At 39.1% G+C, this 20,099-nt stretch overlaps 1 protein-coding gene across 5 annotated transcripts in view; it reads left to right on the forward strand.

Annotated features, from left to right (window-relative positions):
* PDE1A (phosphodiesterase 1A) overlaps nt 1-14,659 on the forward strand; it is a 205,002-nt gene extending 190,343 nt beyond the window's left edge. For 3 of the 5 annotated variants that reach the window (XM_066322708.1, XM_066322704.1, XM_066322706.1), the window contains one exon: nt 5,810-6,613. In XM_066322708.1, coding sequence (XP_066178805.1) covers nt 5,810-6,192 — 383 coding nt within the window. In that variant the 3' untranslated portion in view covers nt 6,193-6,613. Of the gene's footprint in view, nt 1-5,809; nt 6,614-11,127; nt 11,248-11,576 lie in introns of those variants that run through there. The other 2 variants (XM_066322705.1, XM_066322707.1) reach the window with 2 other exon arrangements.
* The last annotated feature ends 5,440 nt before the right edge of the window (nt 14,660-20,099 follow it).

Below are 20,099 nucleotides of genomic sequence, written 5' to 3' on the forward strand. Positions count from 1 at the left end.
TACCTGCAGGCTCCCCTCGGGCACTTTCAGTTCTGCATACTTCCAGTCACAATAACCACAGGGTTCAGTTCCATTTTGTCTGAAAGATTTTCTCTGCAGACTCACTAACAAGAAGAGAGTAGCAGCTGCTGAAATGTGAAAATCTGAGAGTGATGATCTGATAGCATGTTAATGTGACTTAGCAGCCGCTAGGAAGGGCGGGCCGTGGGAGGATGTGTGTGACAGTCACAGAAACTGACTGACAGTTTGGCACATGAAATCTACCCTAATGGACGGTTTTAGTCTGTTGGAAAATAGTCAATTCAGGGGGCTAAAGGAGTCCCATCTAGTATCAGTGACAGTGATTTTAATTGCAGTGCCAAACTGTTTAGGTCATGAGCAGTTTTTGAGCTAATTCAGAAATGTGTTAAGTGGGAAAAGGAGAATTTTCAGCATGGTCTGAGTAAGTGCAAGGAGTGGGGTTTAGCTAAGAGCAGGAAGAAATGTTTGGTATTGGCAATACCTGGTAAAGCACAGACTAAGGAATGGTAACTGACCTAATAATGGAACCTGTTTTATATCTCCCTGGAGTACACATCAGAGAGCTGGCCCATCTCTGCACATGACAGTCTACATCACTTAGAGCACCTTTTCCCTCTAGCAGGCTCATAAGCATTCCATTCCTTGTCCAGCGTTCAAGCCCATGTGCTTACAGCTAAACAGCAGAAGAGGAGTAAAAGCAGGAGGTAGCAACCCTAGGAAGCCATAAACTCACAAATTATTTTTAACCAAATCCTTTAGTGAAAAGGTTTGATTTAATTAGATAATAATATTATAACATTAAGTGCCATTGGATTACATGGGTTGCAGTGCTTTTATAGACTCCTATAACTGTGGTGAAATTTGCATGAGGAGTTGAAAGTGGGAGGAATCAATATCCAAATAACTCTGTGGGTTAGCACAATATTTTCTTGGGTTTAGAAATGGCAGGTTGAAGGGAGAATCATAATTTTTTGGGAAATTTTGACCGTGTCTTTAAACAAACTTGGTAGTTCCAGAGGCATCAGGATCAGTCCTCTCCTTCTCTGCAAAATTTGATGCTCTGTCCTGGTCTTTTAATTTTCTCTTTAAAATGACTGATGTGAGAACATGTCTTCTAGAAAGGTACATTTGCTTCCCATGTTGTCCTGGTTTCAGTCTTTTGTCACTGATTTCTAGAATTTTGTTTTACAATAAAAAAGGCAGACAAACCTGGAACTCGAAGTTTTTTCATAGTATACACAGAGAGTCCAGGATGTCCAGCAGCATTCTTCATTACAGAATTTTCAAATAATTTAATTCTTAGTGAAGACTAACAGCTTTCCTCTCAAATTCAGTAGTTTTCTAATTGTTAAAACTTTCATATCATCACATTCTTTTTTAAGGGTAAAGAATTGTAGCTTATTTTCAACACAGCCAATGGAAATAGCAGTGTGATTGAGCAGATATTTATTTTACTGGCGTTTACAGTCACTGCCATTAGCTGGTTTGAGATGTCCTGCTTGCACATGACTTTTGTGTTTTGCCTCTCCATTCCTGTTAAACCAAGACATGCCCAAGTGATGCAGTGGCTATAAACAGGAAGGTAATTTATAAGCCCTGTACTGTGCAGGTCAGAGCAGTTGAATGCTCTTTTGTGTGAAAAAAGAAAGGTGAGGAAAAGAAAGTTGATGGACATATACAGAAGAGAAAGTTGCAAAATGCAGCAAAGCTTCCTCACCACTTGGGCCATGTCCTGAAAGTGTGTGGCAACACTTTCAGGACACAGGCAGTAACAAACAGGGCTGGTGGAAAGCAGTGTTCTAGTTGATCATAGAGAACCTTCAGGGCCTCTGTGGTACTTTGGGGACACCGGAATCCTACAGCTGGGGGCTTGAGATCGAGTCTTGTGACAGTTCTAGTGTCTCTTGGACATTGTAGTCTTTCATTGGACTGATAGGGATTCAGTGCTCCCATTCACTCCATCAAACAATAAGAAAAAAAGGAACTTTAATCAAGTAAATTTTCTGACACCTGTTAGGTGAAAAACAAAACAAAAAGTCATAGTGACTTAATGAAAAAAGTGTATAATCTGATTAAAAGAAGAGGGGAAAGAAGTTTCCTTCATTTGTTAGCATATTTTCTGCAAATACAAAATTACTGGGTACCAGAATTTTTTGGTTATTCTGAAATTTGGCTATTGCCTTATGAGTCCTACCTGTTTTCCAAACAAAATATTGCATTACAGCTATTTTTCCAGTAGTCCAGCCTAACACAAAGGAAGAAAGATGCAATTTCTTTCATGTTTATGGGTCAAATGCCATTATTCCTCCTCATAAAGGACAGTGCTTTAGGACAGGATTTCAGAAACAGCACAGAAATGCAGAAAAGAGGGATAAACTCCAGTCAACCCTAAGAGATCAATTAGGAGATGCCATTTATTTTATAGAGGAATTCACACAAATTTTCCTGAATAATGCTTGGATGAAAACTTAAAGAAAACAAACCCAACAGCTGAAAAATACATAAACAGGCCAGGCTCCTGGCACTTTTGCCAAATTAAAGCAGAGAGGGCAAAACCAGTAGCAGCAACAACACATAGCCCGAGTTGACTGCACTGCACAAAGTCCTGCCTGCCTTTATCCAAATGGCTGAGACAATCCCTGAGCTCTTCACTGCTGACACACCCCAAACCCCCAAAAATTTTCTGAGGGCCCAAGATGGATGGTTGTTTAATCTTTTATATCTTATTAATCTATTTATTCTTATTGAATATTGAGACTGTTGCAAATGCCAGATTACCTGGTTCATTTAACATACTCCATTTCAATCTCTGGCTGGCCATGGTGATGTGCCCATAGGAAGGGGGAGCTTGCTCTTCCCAAAAGCCCAGAGCAGGGTGAGGGGCAGCAGCCTGGCTCACTGCCCTCAGAAGGTCCTGGCCTTTTTTGGCTGGCTGGAGGCAGAGATGGCCACAGTATTTATTACAATTCTTCCTGCACAGCAGTGGGGGTCAGACACTGTGCCAGCTCCATTTCTCTTACATTAGTAGGACTAGTTGAGCAGTAGCCTGCTTGAATTCTAGTTATTTGGTCACTGTTCCAGTCTCAGCCTCATTTAGACTGCTAGGTAATTCTGTGTCATCAGAGTGATATAAGACAGCAGAAATTATGGAGAATTCCAAGTATTATATGTATATAAAGGTCCTATGTAGTATACAGTACAATTGTTAGCTGTTATAGGAAGAAGAAATCTATATTTTTCCAGCACAATTTGCATATTTCACAAGTGGCTGACATTACATAAGAAGCCAGTATTTTTCATCTTTCTGGCAGTGGATTAAAGCTGAGTGAAGGAAAGCAAGTCAGAACATAGAGTCAGATATCCAGCAGGTGAGAGACCTAATACTAAGAAAACAGAGGGAGGTTTTAATGACACAGAGAGGAGTCTTAATGACACTTGTGACATCAGCATAGAGGATTTTGAACTTGAGGCTTCTCAATCTCTTTCACTCCCACAGGCCCCTCTTGCTGGTGGTCCTGTAGTCTCACAACAGTTTAAATGCAAAAGGCATTTAAAGCATAACTTTTATCTGGTATATTATCAAGTGTATCTTGGTGAAGAGATACTTCGTTTCAAAGCTCCATCCATCAGTTAGTCCTGAGTTTGGCTCTGGTTTAGGTATCCTTAAACAGACAAATTTGAGATCATCTCAAGGGCAGTCACAGAAATTGGAGACCATTGTGGCATAAGTCAAGAACTGGTCATCAGAGTTTCTATTATTAAAGTATTAATCTCCCTTTTCCAGTTTAGGTTTCCTAGGGAGTAAATGAAAACAATTTGATATTTATATATTTATGAACAAAAAATAATAGTTAATTTTGCATGTATGAATATTCTGAGCTTTCTAATATATGAATAAAATGGTCAGCTATCCAGTTTCACCAAGACACACCTCAATTCTGGCTAGAATAGTCCAAAACCAACATTCAGTGAGAAACACACTCTCTTCTCACTAGATTTTTTAGTTAAAAATCTCACCAGCATGAGCTACATTAGTATAACAGTTTTATGTGTGCTCATAATTCAGCTTTGCTGTTTTTAACTTACTGGTGCATCTGAACAGCATATGAAATATTTTGTCTTTGGATTTCCTTTTTTTATGAAGCAAAGGAAAAATTCTGCAGTTCTGCCATTTGGAGATGAATATGGCATGTAAATATCTTTCTTAGGAAAAAAAAAAGCCTTATGTAGGTAGGTTATATCATGAGTGACAGATGCTTTAAATAATGTCTCTAGGTGGAACATGCATCAAGTTCCATATACATATTTCTCAATGGCTTTAGCCCAACCTCTTCTTTGTAAGAAGTCTGACATTGAAGTCTGTAGAAAAAGAACTACCCATACAAATTTCAGAAGATTTGGGATCCTACTAAACAGGACTCTAAAGTTTGGGGAAAATGGTTTAACTATTTAAAAATTGTTCAAATGTTAGAGTTCCTGATGTTTTAAAAAAACACACTAGAAAATATAAATGACAAAAGAAGGAAATTTACCATTCCATGCTTTTGCAGTTTTGAAGGTGTTCCCTTCCCTCCCATTTCATAAACCAAATTGTACTTCAGTCAGAACTTTTCTCTGGATTTAGAAAGGTGAGGTGGTGCCAAATGCTGACAGGAATAAAGATGTGCTTACAGTCTGGGTTATCTTTCAGTTGTCATGTGCAATCACTTGTGGCCTGGATTTGCAGTGGTCACTCACAGTCAGAGTTTCTGGGAGCTGCCAGTTGAACTCAGTAAGGATCTCAGTGCTTGGTTAATAATTTCTACCATCCAAATTAGAAATTTGATGCAATGTCATGCAGCTGTTTTATGCCCATATTCCTCAAACTGAAATACTTTAACTTTTTAAATTGACAGTATTTGGTATCTTCTATACTACTTTACAGATTCTAAAATCTAAATTTGTGAAATACAGATTATAGTAGCAAGAAAATAGGCCCTCCATGAAGATGGTACATTTGTTTTTTGTTGAACTCTTCACCTACCATCACAAGTTTTCCATTCACAGTTTCTTTTTCATCTAGTTATTCCTGGAGCCACCTCTCTGTGCTGTTCTGTTCTGACCTTTCTCCTTTTACTCTGGGCCATTTCATTTGTACTGTTCTCTAGAGCAAGGACAAACATTATTTTTTCCTGTTGCTGCTGTCCCCTGAAGCACAGTTTCCCCCATATCCATTCCTTCCTGTTCTAGATGTGCCATTAGCCAAAAAGGCAGCAGCACTGGACAGCACATGCATAGCCCCCCTATAGCTTGTTCCAGCTTGTTCCACACAGGGTGGTTTGGACTTTTCCAGGTTGGTAGGCCAGTTTCTTTCAGGGCTTCCCCTCAGTTCTGATGCTGCCCCATCCCCAGCAAGGCGTTCCCCTCCGTGCCCTCTGTCTCCTGCAGAAATGATGAGCTCTGCTCTTCCTGGTGCTGTGTTGGTAAACACCACTGCAGAGGGACATGCTTGCAGCAAGAGGTCCTCCTGCTCCCATCCTTCAGGTCGCTGTTGTCTGATGATGCTCCTTGCTCTGTATTGTGGCCAAAAAAGAGGTAGTAGACATCAAACCAGAAAAAGGACCACTACAGTTCTGCTGCAGTTGTGCAGTCAGTAGCAGAATCGGACCCATATTAAACAGTGGGCATGGCCTCATGCAGAAACTGATGTTCACAGTGTTCCTGTGTGCACCTCTGTCACTACTCTGAAATCAAAACATTGTGGCGTATCCTTCTTACCTAATTCACTTATTCTGTTCCCTCTTTGTAGAACTTGTGAAAAGTGTTGGTGAACAGGAAAAAGACCAAAGCAGAAATTCCACAGATGCACAGTTACAGGAAGAGGCAACAAAGACACAAAATGAGAGTAGTCAGGGAAGTGATGGTACTACCTGTCCTCCCAGATCCATCGTCCTACAAGTAGTCTCTTTCGACACTCCTCTGAGTGATGAATCCATCTCAGAAAAAAGCACTAACTCTGATCCGAACCACAAAGATCTCAGCGATGCCCAGCAAGAGACACAGAATACAGACCCACTGAATGGTAATGCTTCATCACAGAGCACCAGCCAGTCTAATGAAGCTGTCCAGGGTGAAGCTGCAGCAGTGTCTGGTATCTCCCTGTCAAACATCAACAGCAATGTAAAATATTGAAATAAGGCGTTGTACAAACCACCAGCGCAGGACAGTTTCTTCAGGCCTGTGTAGAAGTGGTAGTATCCTAAAACATCAATAGAAGCATATTCAACAAATATCAACTTCTTGATATCAGCTATTTGGGATCTGCTAGAAAATTCTTTAGAGAATATATTTTAGTTGAACTTGAAGAATGGATTTAGAATAATTTAAAGATATATATTTACAATTAAGTAGCCATTTTTTTCTGGAGAATAATATAAACTTTCAAAACAGAATTGCCTGATACTTTCTTTTTGAATAAGTAATTATGCTATTAATATTTGCTCTCCTTAGTTTGGGCAGCTAATATGATTGTTATTTTGTGAACCACACCCTTTGTACCAAACATAGCATGAATCTAAGGGTTAAGCCAAAGTAGATGGAATTTGCCAACTGTAGTAGTCATGGGACTGTGTCATCCTCTTAATCAGGAAGATCAGTCTCTTGACTGTAGCTGCTAGACAAGTGCAGCCAGAAAATCACTAAAATGTCAGAATATGTTTTTGCAGTGTAAGTATTTTATCACAAGATGACCACGTCAGCTATCTGGGAACTGCAACACAGTATCAAGGGCAACAAGCCATTGAGGAATAGATGTTATCAAACAAAGAGAAAGACCCTGTGCATCTTCCTTTTATTTTCTGAGTTTGCTTATAGTTAGAATGAGCTTTGAGGCGATAGGGTAATAAGAATAATCAAGGCTATAATGACACTGCTTTTCCTCACTTTTACTTAAAATGCAAAACTCATTAATGCTTTAATGACAGTAAGCCTTGCAATATTGTGCCAGAAGTACGGCATTGTCTGAGCAGCAACACTGAAGTGCTTATAATGCTTAGCTTAGACATGAGTATATGACTTGGCATATTTCTCAAAAAGCCTTTTTATGGAGAACTCCCACTTACTCTAGATTTCCAGATTCCACGGCTCCATGCTTTTATTGTTGACAGGTTTTTTTCTACCAGAAATAACAGATGGTTAATTTAGAGCCCTAAATCAAAATATTTACACCAAAATTATTTTCACAGCATTTGAAGTTGTCTAATAACTGACATTTTATCTTTTTACATGTATTTTTTACACCAGGTTTGTATTAAAGCTCAACTAAAAATTAAAGTGTCTTAGAGAAGTTCCCCATCTCCTGGATGAGGAATACAGTAGGAAATGCTGCATCTTTTATCTTTCAGACTTGGCAGAAGGCAGCTGTGGTGCAGTTGTACTTGTGGGTCTTTAGATGGCTGACCAACAAAAATGATGTTTGAGAGATCAGATATAACTCAGCGTGCAGTTAGTTCACTCTATTGCCTTGTCAATTTTTACATTCCACCTTTCCAATGAGAACAGAGATTTATTATCTTATAAAATGCTCATCTCATTTGTTTTCTAAGACAGGAAATTTTTTAGAGAATGCATTGTCCTTTGAAACTTCAAACTGCAAAACTCATGAAATGGGTAAGAAGCCATTAGGTTTCTAATAGTGTTTTTGCACCTCTGTTGATGTCCATTGGATCCTGACAGGCCTCTTATAACCAAGGTCTGACATTTTCAATGGAATGCTGCTTCAAGCAAGCAGATGGCAGCAAACACATGACCTTACATTTTTTCCCTGTTTCACAAATTAGACTGATTATTGTAAGAGATACCATACATCTATCAGGACAGTATTAGCACTCTCCATACTTCTTCCAAGAAGAAGACTTCTCTACTTCTGTGGTTTCTGTACTGAGGATAGGGGGATAGAAGGCTAAGGGAATGTCCAGAGTGCTTGCTGACTCCCAGGGTGAAGAAGTGAGCACCTGTGGCTGCTAGGGTTGGGAGGGTGAGATAGAAAGGAAAAAGAAAAGCAAAATGGTTATTCAGGCTGAAATTTCATATGTTAGCTGTCATTGTTCTGTCTTTTATAAAAAGCAGAAAATCCACTTAAGTTTTCTGTGATTCAGTAATAACAGTTGGGGAACACAGGAAGATGACGTGTGTGCATTCTTGGGAACTGTCAACGAATGTTTGGATGTGCTATGATGAGGGGGTTCCCCATTTAAAAAATTGAAAAGGGGCTGTTTTCTGCTCCTTGTGTCACATCTCTTTCTAGGTGTTCTTGTTGTAGACCATCCCATTTTGGTGACAGGAGTAGCTTTGCCTGGGTCCAGGCTGGCGCAAAGGGAAGACTGGAGGGTAGCTGATACAACCACTGCAGTTGTGACTGAATGTTGTTTTTCTTCACAATACTTTTTTTCCTTTCCATCATTTCACTTTCATTTAATTGAATGGTACAAGATTAAATGAAACTATTATAAGGTGATTTTTTTAAGTGATGATTTTCCTTTTCTCTTGAGTGATTTATTAATTAAAACATTAATTTTAAAAACTGCTTATGTTTAATTAAACGACTCCACATTTCAATGATTTATAAATGCTAATTGGCAAACTTAACTTCTCACTTGTAATGATAGCCACGTTAATCCTTAATATCAAAATGCAAGGGAGATAATAAATTCTGTGATACAACAGACTTCCAGTAGCTTCACTCTGTATGATAGGAGAGGACTGCCCAGTCCCATCGAGTGTGCACATTCAACGTCACCAGCAGTCAGTGAGAACCTCTGGAGAACAACAGGTTAACCAGCAGTGGACAGACCCACACCAACCACATCCAGTTTGATTTATGGTGCTGCAGGTGGCATCAGGGGACCATCTGTGCCATACGAGTGCTTGGTGACCGCTCAGTGGTGTGGTGCCCCGTGGAGCTCAGGGCCTGAGGAACCCTCTGTGTCTGAACAGAGAGGGAGCAGATTGCTGTGCTGCCTGCTGCCTTGTGCTCCCTGGGTAAACCACGAACCTGGGACTAAGCCATGTTCGTGCATGAGATGAGGATGGAGGAAAGGCTAGATTAAAAACAAATAGTGTCTTCATAAAAAAAGATAGGGTTTATAAGATAACAGCCATTAGCAACCACATTTTTTTGTCACATAAAAAACTTGGTGCACAAACAAAAAGCTATATATGTCTTAGAAGTTAATATTTAGGTTTTTGAAATTTATACCACAATATAAGAAAGATATTAAGCTATTAGGGACCATCTAGAGGAGGCCACATGATGGGAAGGGTCTGGAGCAAAAGCTGTATGAGGAGAGCTGAGGTCATTTGGTCTGTTCAGCCTGGAGGAGACTGAGGAGAGACCTCACTGCAGTTACAACTTTATCATGAGGGGGAGAGGAGGGGCAGGCACTGACCTCTTCTCCTCCTCACTGGTGACAGGACTTAAGGGAGTGCCCTGAAATTGTGTTGGGGAGGTTTAGTTTGGATATTAGAAAAGAGGTTCTTCACCCAGAGGGTGTTTGGGCACCAGGACAGTTTGTCCAAGGAAGTGGTCACAGCACTAAGCCTGACAGAGTTCAAGAGACATCTGGATAAGGCTTTCGGGCACATGATGTGATTCCTTGTGATGGTGCTGAGTAAGGCCAGGAGCTGAATGCTAAGATCCCTGTGGGTCACTTTCAACTCTGCATATTCTGTGCTGAGTATTAAGGCTTCCACAAACTCAAGTGTCTTGTGTAAAATTTAAATATTTAGATAAATAGCTTTTACTTTTGTACTTCTTCTCACCTTCCCTTTTTTGTTTTTATGGATAATAATGATAATAAAGTTTTGCTAAATCCCTCCCTAAAGAGCCACAGGCTGAAAAATCCATAGACATTGTTGTTCTAATTAGTTTTATTCCAATTTTGAGACTTTAAAAGCCTTTGAAGTATTGATTGTCTGTATTCTACCTACACTAAATTTATGTAAAATAAGCCACATCTACCTGTGGTGCATTGCAGAGTGGACAGTGCACACTCTGCCACCATTCGAGGTAGTTAAACAAGGGTGAAATCAGTAGCAATTCTTATTTTCTTTACAGTGAAGCCATGGCAGATTCATAGGTATTAATTTTCTTCTTTTTTCATGCTTGCTCTCTTGAGTTTTCTTTCCTCTCTCCCTATTCTCTTTTGTAAACTGTCAGCCTCTTCAACTCGCCATCATCTTTCAATTTTCCTTTCACATCATGCATCATCTACTTTCCCTTTCAGCTACTTCTACTTTTGTTTTCTGGCTTTCCAAAATATTCCCCTCTCTATTTTTATAGCTTTTAAGCTTCTCCTACATCATCTTTTCCACTTTTGAGACTTCTGTCCTTTTCGATATTTTGTGTTCAGTGTTCTTATGGTGGGATCCCTGGATCAAGTGGATAAAACTGAGAAGTTGCTGTGTGTAGTTAGTAAATAACGCTGTGAGTTTGCTACATTGTACCCTGCCTACCATCTTAGTGTATGAATTCCTCATCTGTACTCATTCGAAGCAACTGAAGGAATAGTTTAAGCAAGAGTTTAATTCTGTGACTGTCTATTTTAGATTCGTGTTGTATTGCTTAGTTTGAAAGCTGCTTGTGCTACTCTGTGTCATTGCTCCTGTCTGATTGAGTTGACTGAATTCTTAGAACCTGACACTGGCATCTTTCATTGTCTGGGAGAAGCTTAGACTCTGATTTGAAAGCCTACGGTAAAGAGGATTTAAGCAGAGCTTTGCAGAGGGTAAATTTTGACTTTTAGTAAGCTGGAAGAAAAAAAATGAACCAAACCCACTTTATTAACACTCATGTAAAAGTCTTCATAGTTTTTTTTTTTTCTTTCATGCTGTGATCTATTTCTTTCGATCTATCTTTTGCCTTATGGATAAACCATAATGATTATTTAATTCAAGCTGACGCTTATACTGGTGAGAAAGTAATTAAAGAAAGCAGTGACTGAAACCTCATTTTAACCTTAAAATATCTTGAGGAACTAGATTCTGTCTGTCTGTCTATGGCTGTGCAGATTCACTTGACTTGGTTAACTTCCTCATTCAGGTTCCCAGTCACATTTGTTTGTCTTCCAGGTGAGCCTAAACACTGTAAGAAGTCAGAAGATATTGTAAAAGCCACGGAGCAGACAGAAGCACTGGTACAGAACTAGATTTGCAATGTCTTAAAAGCTTCTGACATTTCAGGCAGGACAGGTAATTTGTTAATTTCTTTCATTGAATGGGAAGTGGTTTTATACCATAAAGGCTTGCTTCAGTGCTGTTCTTTACCTCTTTGTTCCATCCCAGTTGTGCTTACTTGTGTTAGAAAATTTTGAAATGGGGACACAGAATACCCCACTTTCAATGTCACCTTAAAAAAATTCAATATAAAGAAGGAAAAAAAACCACTTTTAAATCTCTGAATCCTTAGTGTCAGACTAAATGATCATGTGATAAATGATCCTCAATTGAAGAATATGGAATATTGGAAGTAGTAGTGTAAAAAATCTCATTTATGAATTTTCATTTGACCTCTGTTTCAGGAGAAAAGAACTCTAGCTGTTCCTACCTCATGATCTCAGAGGCTGTTATCTGTCAACTTGTTCTTGGATCATCCTATTTCTGTGAAGAGTGATTGAACAAAATCTTCAAAAATGTAAAATGTAGAACCCTGAGCTGGTAACTCAAGGCACTTAAAAACTCGCAAGATTTCAGTTGTTTATGTGTTGCTTTTTCCTCTTCTATTATGCTTTCTTAAATTAGCAAAAATAACTTTTTCAGCCAAAGTTGGACCTTGCTTTGTTGCATCACTGGTACCAAACATTTCCAGTTAATCACGAAACATGTGAAAACAAGATGTTTGTCATCTGCCTGGGATTGCTGTTACGTGTCACTGCTGCTGGTGTCCAATGAAAATGGAAAATCAAAATGAAATGTGTTTCTAGATACTTGTCCATGCAATCATGCTGCATGCACCATCAAAGTCCTACTTGTTAGCTTCCTAAAAATATCTGGAAATAAATGTTTGTAGACTGTACAGGGAAGTTGTAAAGTTACACTGAGCAGCCTGTGTGAATGAAGATTCATCCCTACTGCAGTGGCTGCCATATGGACAGAACTGGTGTTGAACAAATTTGAAAATATCTGAAGTATCTCTTTAAAATTAATTGAATAGCATCTGGTGTTAAAGATTAAAACATTGTGAATCCTGTAATATTTTGAAAGACATCAGCACTGGTGTCAGCTCTACCATGAAGCTGGTACTTACTGTTTTGTAGGGTGGAAGAAACAGCAACAGAAATACACAAAAATTGCTCCACTTCAGCAAAATGTTTTGTTACCTCTCAGACAGAATTGGAAGGTGACACCGAGGCCTTATGTCATGGTTTATCTCAAATGCAAAGGTGATAATATACATCCTGCAATATCTTTGCTAGAGTTTGTTTCTCTTTGAGGGGCAGCAAAAACGGCAGCACACGGGCAGTTACCTCTGCAAGAAGCCTCAGAATGAGCCCTCCAGCCCAAACTGTGCCCATAAAGAAACTCCATTTTCATCTCTTCTTCCCTCAAGCTGCACATGACCCCTCCTGATTTGTCTGGGTGTCTTACACAACTGCAGCCAGCCTCATTTCCCTCTGCTGGAACCTGCCAGGAAACTTCTAGGCTCCCATTTAGGTTGTAGGCGCTCAGTTGGTTTGGGTTGCTGCACTCCCTGTTCTCCTTTTGGACCCCGTGGTTATTACCTCACTGAAGAAAAAGTCTTTCTAATCAGCCATGGTCCGCTCTGAAGGGGAATCACAGGGGCAGTGGCACTCTCCTCTGTGCCAAGGGTGATTGAGACCTGTGTGCTGTTCATCTGCTGCTTCAGGGATCCAACCAGAGCTCCGCAGGCATCAGGCTCCACCTCAACAGGGGCACTGTTGTCCGATTGAAGAAGGAATCATGAAGCGATCCCCTTCGCTGAGGGACCCTTACATGTCCATACCTGTTGACTGTCTCTTTTCTGACAGCAAAGCAGTCAAAATTGAGCTGGGAACAGTGTAAGCTCTGAGTCCTGGGACAAGGGCATGCCAAAAGGTGGAATTCCTGTCATTGAATATGTAAGCCATAAATGTGCTATGCATAAGTAGTATGCATAGCTTTAACTTAAGAAATGTTTGTGCATATAGGATGTAAAAAATACATTTAAATTGTTTTGTGTATCTGATCCAAGGCTTGTATTTAGCATGGACAAATCTCTGTACAGTGCCGTTAACGAATGAAATGTTAACAGATGAAATTGTATCATAGATGTTATAACGCAATCAATATTTTTTGCTAAGAGTTTAGAATTTATATATTCTCTGCTGGTGTTTGAGCAAATTATTAGTAGCCTGGACCGCTCCGTGCACCTTTGCATCCTTTTTGGGAATGTTGAAAAAATTTTTTTTCCTTTGTAATAAAATGTAAACCATCTTATGGCTTCTTATTGTCCTTATGACAAAAGAAGTAATTGAATGGTCATATCAGACTTTTTTAATTGTAAGTTGCCATATGCTGTGGCAGTGGAAAATCTTTTTGATTAAGATCTGAGAAGTCAGAAACTTATTTTAGATGAATAGATCACCTATATAGTTCCCACCAAATTTGAAAAGAACAAAAGATTACTACTATCTTTTAAAACTAGGCCAAAATAGATATTTCCTACTGACTGTTTTTCAACATGGTAATTTATGATTGACTGAGACTGAAAGTCTGAAACAATCAGAATTTAATCTTTATATTTTCAATTTCAGACTTTTACCATAGTTGAACTTAAAGGTTTTTTTCTGTGTCTCTATTCCATTGAGATTTATTACTCTGCAAACAATTTCACCTGGAAATACAAGCAGAAAATATAACAGATTCTGCAGAGAACTTGAAGCACCCTGTGGAGCTCCTGTTTTCACAGGAGGTGCTTGTTGCCTGCAGATCTCATTCATTAGGATAGAAGAGTGATTTTTCTATAAATAATCCTATTTGCTCATTTGTATTCAGATTTTATCACTGTGGTAGATGTTACTGAAATACAAGAAGAATCCTTATTTTTTTGTTAACGTGAGCTGATTCTCTTCCTTTCTTTCGTTTATTCTTAGCAAGATTTTGCCTGGACATGTCCCAAAGCTTGGTGTGTATTTTGGATGAGGAGGAATTTTCTTTGATGGAGAAGACCAAAAGAGCCAACACATGTTGGTTAAGGCTTTGGGCTGGGTGAAATTTGGGTTCATATGGCAGAAAGGCTTCTTGAGAGAGCCTCTCCCTGAACAGTAGTTTTATCTCTGCAAGGCTGCGCTACCAAAACACTGCATGGGGCCCCAAGAAATGGTGTTTGTATCTGCATCTCTCCACAGCATTCTGGGCATGTACCCTGCATTGAGCACACTGAGGAGCTGTAGCTATAAATGACCTCTCAAGAGTTTTATTTTGTACTTTTATCTTGAGATATATGACCGATATATCATGTAAATTGTTATGGGTTATGATCTAGCCAGTATTTTTTTTTAATTTAATTTTCAAGAAGGCAATCTACAACTGTGTGTTTTTATTCTGCTGTATTTGTCCATATTTCCTATGATGATAATCCCAAATAAATCTGATTTGAGGGCAAGGATTGTGAAGCTCCTGAGTGTTAGTTATAAATTTGATTTCCTGGAGCATTTTTGCAGATTTGTGTATGATTGTCTTTGAGAAGTGACAGTGCATATATGGTCGTTTCCAACCCTTTCACCCATTTGGGACTCCACAATCTTCCCATTACTGTCCCAGTTTGCCACACAAACTCACTCACATCCTCAGAACACATTTGGAAACAATTTCTTTACGCAAGTCTTGCCTTATTAGATTTTATGACTAAAATAGCCCTTGCATGAAAAAAGACATAACCAACAGAATATTTTTTTACGTGAAAACAATCTTACTGTAGTTGAAGTTGAAGGAGCCACTGGGGCTGTACTTGTTAGCAACAATTCTTCAGAAAGAGTATGACTTTGAGAGATACCTCCATGGGATGGTGTAAATTTTATAATCCAAGTTCAGGGTAAGTAGAATTGAACAGGGCCCCTTTCTACTTGGATTGAAAATGAACGGAAAGAATCCCATGGGCTCAAACATGTATCAAATCCTAACTAGGCACATGATAAAAATAAATCAAGACAACTACTTTATACCACATTCTTTGCAGTTCCTCTTTTCCAGGTGCTATCTGAGCTACATGCACAAAGGACCTTCTTCTTGTGGAGATGTCAGAAGTCAAACAAGCCACTACTGTGATGAGAACAATTTCAAATTAACAAAATCAAGATCACTAGCGGTAAGTGCCTAAAATGTGAATTTTTAACAGATTATACAGTTATTGTATGAGAAATAGGAAAATGTAAGTATGAGTAATGTTCTCCAGCAGCAGATTAGAGATTTCTGTGTACAGTAGTTTAGCAGAAAAAGGTTTGTCTGAAGGGGGAGTACATCCCTTTTAAAGCATTATTTTTAAAATTGCATCCTTGAAAAATGGTGTGGAAAAATGAGTGGAAATTATTTTAATGCTATGAGTAAAAGAAATTGTCATCTGTTACACACTATGCAAACATTTAGGCTACTTCCCTGGAATAATTTTGCTTTCCTGGTCATTTAAGTATTTAATGGGTCTCCAGAGACTCCTTTTCCATGTTCCAGGGCAAACATTCAGAAGTTGTATCAAACTGTGATTATCTAAGTTTTCCCCTGGGAACAAAGAAGAAAGTCATAACCACAGAGTTATAAATGGAAAAAAATCTCTTATAAAAAATGGGGAAAAAATCTCTTCTAAAACTTTTTTGGGCTGAACTTTGCTGCAAAATACTTTCTTTGTGCCTAGGCAAGTCCTTTGCTTATGGCCTTTGAGTAGAGAATTTTTGGGGACCTTTACATTAGCTGAACTTGGAGATAATACCTTAACAAAATCAGCTATTCTGACAGATTACATAGTGTATGAACTTTAAAGCTGTTGGGTTTTATGTGTTTGCAACATCCTCTATCAGTCATTATTATAAACCAGAAGTAACAAAGTTGTAGCTAAATAAGGGAGGAAAAAAAAAAAAAAGGATATTTTGTAAAGTTAAAGTTACACAGGTACAATCTTGGCTTTAAGATGGAACAGTTAAGCAGAATAGGAGTTTATTCACTTGAATTTGACTGTAGTTTTAAAGCTGTCTCATCACCGCATAGGACCTGATTCTGGTTACCTACAAGCAACACTGCTGAACCTGCAAGAAAGACTGTGGGACTTGTACCATCATCATACCATGAATAAACATCGAGTTATGTGAAAGTATTGGCTAATTATTTGTATAAAGCCTGATACAATTGTCTCAATCAAAATTCAATGAGTCAAAGGGTCAAATTCACCTATGATGCATTTCCACGAAAGCCAAGAGAGATGGTGTCATTATAGCAGAAATTAATTTGTTAATTGGATAGTAATTGGTTGTCTCTTGCTTGCTCTTTATTCAGCTGGCTTACAGATGTTGTTTTCTGTAGTGCAGGGTACTCTGAAGGTCCAATGTCTCTGCACCAAGCAAGTGTTTAACTTCAGGCCATCTTGAGTTCTTTTATTGAAATTGTGCTTCCTTATCTTTGAGACTGCTCAGCTTTGAGAAAGAACCATTTTTCCCTTATTTGTCAGAAATTAACATTCCTCTTTGTTGTTTGGGGTTCAGCAGTAGTTCGCAACTGGAATTAATGACAGCATATTTGGGTTAAACATTTTAATATAATGCACGATTCATCTTTATTTTCGCGTTCCCACCTGAGGAAGACTCCTATTCTGCTAGGCACAAGGTGGTTTGGGGTAGGGCAGAACTGTGACTGCAGCCAGAGTAGCTCTGGAGGACATGTGTGTGGTTTCAAGTAAATAGTAGATACAGGAGCATGACTGCAGAGTTGATATTTCCAGTAAATTAGAGAATAAAAATGTCATGAGCAATTTAAATATTATTTATAGTTGACCTTCATGTCTGTTTTTAATATTCAATCTGCTGAGTGTTTAAAAAAGCAATTAAAAGTCCCATATAATGTTAAAACCCTTGATAAATGTAATAAACAAATGACATATTCAAAAGAGAGAATCTATGTCCCATTAGGAGAGAAAAAGAAAGATGAGAGCAACATATGGCAGTATAATTAGAATGATTAGGGAAGCACATCAACAGAATTTATGCTGCAGGGAAAATGTAATAAGAAACCAACACACTTTCCTCACTGCCTTGAAAACTGCAAATATCGCTCTCTGAAAAGGAGAAGATGCAGAAAGCGTCCCTGGCATTTAAAGCTGTAACTTGTGTTCTTCTGCCATTATTAAAGATGCACACAGCCATCTGCAAACCATTTATTTTTTGCAGAGTTCACATTGTCCCATTGCTTTGATTAATAAGGAGCAATATTACACCTCAGCTGCTTTTCAGAAAGATGCTATTTTGGAAACCTAATTAATACTCATTCCACAGTTAGCTTGAGGTGTTCGTTAGTGCCAGATACTGAGTTCTTATTTGTTTCTCATTATGTGGAGAGTATTGCTTCTCAATGCCAGCGTTTTTGTTTTGCATTTTGGAATAACCTTTCGACACTCCTGCTTTCCACAGCCGTCCCTTCAGAAGAGCTAATAACACCTGTCATCATTATTTTCACATGCCTGTTAATGTCTGTTGAAGACATTGTGGGCTATTTACATAGATAGACTATCCTGATGCACAGCAAATATTCCTGCCATTTTCTGAACATTTGGGCCAAAGAGAAAGGCAAAATTTAGAAACTTGGCAATGCAATTAAAATCTCAGTTTGCCACTAAGGGTCAGTATATACTAGGCAAATGAATCATTACAAAATTGAAAGAGCATGGATGGTCTGGCAGAAATACCAAATCATTTTTCTGCCCTAAACCTCCCAGATTATTTAATAAAACCTACAAAAAATCTATAGCAGAATACAGACACTGAACTTGTATAAACTCCATCAGCCCACTTTGATGAAACTGGAGATTAGAAGCATCTTACCAAGCAGCCTGAGGTTTAGCAGAGGGTGCACAAATATCGTGCTTGAGATTTGCTCAGAGTGCTGCTATCCTCACCGGAGGATAAAGGAGGGACTATGGCAAAGCAGACGGCATTTAGCATCCACTCAGTTGCCAAGTATAATGCTGTGCATGAAAAGGTTAAATGTAATTGCACATGTCAGGAATCAACAGAACAACTGAGGCTCTTTCTGGAGTTCACTCTTGTGGCTGAGCTGCTATAGAAAAAAAATAAAAAGAATGAAAAAAGAACATCTGTGGGCCTGGGCACTAACATGGATGCAATAGGAGAGGAAGAAAGGAGAGTTTGAGGGACAGCATGTTTTAAATATGCCCTTACATTGTCCCCCCAGGGTTAGCAGACAGACAATCCCTTATTTTCTCCAGGAATAGGGTCCCTCATGAAAAAAAAACTTGTCTCAAGAGAAAAGAAATGAGGAAGGGAGCCCCACACTGAGCAGGACATTTTGTTGTACAGTGCCAGCTGTACAAAAGCAGACCTGCAGCCTCCAGCTTGGGTCCCTCCCCAAGCACCACAGCCTACCCAAGCCAGCTCTGGAGAGAGCCACCCAATGCTTCACCTTCTGGAGTAAAATAAATGTGTTTTTTAAAGAGTGAAAACCACCACCAACATGGCCCTTCATGTTTCAGGAAGTGCAGATAAACTGGAAGTCCCTTCCTTACTGACTGCCTGGACCCTGGACACTATGGGAGGCCCTTGCCCAGGCACAGGCAATAGAACCTCTCCTGCCTTGGAGTCAGTGCTGGATGTGACACTTTTGGTCAAACAACACCAACAGTGCCAAAGCTAATGGTGGTTTTTCAGTTTGGATTACTGGGGAGAAATAATTGTGCTATGAGAAGACTCTGAATAAACCCTTGAAGACTTCAACAGAATTTTTAGCGATCTTAGGGGAAAACAAAAGAGAAGAAAGAAATCCAGTAATTAAATTGATAGCAGGATAGTAGAAGCTTTAGATACTACATAGATACTACACATTGTATTTCCCTGAAGGAAAGTATGTTTCAGCCAAAACCTATGGTCTTTCTCCAGCAAAATTCTTCTGACTTCAGTGGAAAGTATGCTTTAGAAAGCGCACTTTCGAATACTTTAGAAAGGAGTTTTAAATCTTGACTTTTAATAGCTATTTAAATATTATCTGATTTTGCACCTGGAGAGTAAACAACATACACCATTCTGAAAGTCAAATACAGTTCAAACTAAATCTGGGTGGATTTTTTCCTATTTTTACAAAGTGTAATTAAACTCAGGTCCAACAGTCAGCCTGAAACGATGTGTTCAGTGATGAATTCTGCAAGCTCCTGTTGGATGCTTTGTGTGTTGCCTTTGAAATGCTGAGATTCCGGTGTTCAATACTGTTCCTAGTCTCCTGTTATAAACAGTTCTCATCTGCAGCCTGTGGGTACTAATAACCAGCAAAAAGCCATTAATATCCGAAGTGCTTTATTAGGTAGCAGCAGAGAGATGGTGTGAGGTTAAACACCAGTGACTGATTCACAGCTTAGGAGTACTGTGGCAACGAGCAATTTTGTGCAGAGCCTGGTGCTGTGCGAAAGCGAAGCCATGGCAGAGCTGGGAACAGAGCCCAGTGCTTCTTGCTGCCATTTCAAACCTGACTTGGGGCCATTCAGACAATTCCTGAAGGGTCATTTCCTTCTTTTTGTTGTTTGGGACATAAAAAGCTCTCAGTCCTTTAAGTCCTGTAGTGGTTTCTGTATAATTGCAGAGTCCTTCTTTAGTCCTTCTTGCACAGCCTTGCTGAGCTGGAGTCATGGATCCTGTCTGCAGTGTTTCTACAGAAAATGGAACCAAAGAGGACAGATACTGAGATACAGATGGAGGGGAAAAGTGGCTCTCAAATATAAAGATACACTAGTTGACAGATCCTGTTCTCAGCAGGTCTTTGTGGAAGACCTCAGATTGAGAATGAAATCATCATGCAAGGCATAGACAAAAGGCTCAGTATTTTCCTATATTTCATCTCTC

The sequence above is a fragment of the Sylvia atricapilla genome, chromosome 7 (genome assembly GCF_009819655.1).
Source record: "Sylvia atricapilla isolate bSylAtr1 chromosome 7, bSylAtr1.pri, whole genome shotgun sequence".
In the NCBI taxonomy this organism is placed as follows: domain Eukaryota; kingdom Metazoa; phylum Chordata; class Aves; order Passeriformes; family Sylviidae; genus Sylvia; species Sylvia atricapilla.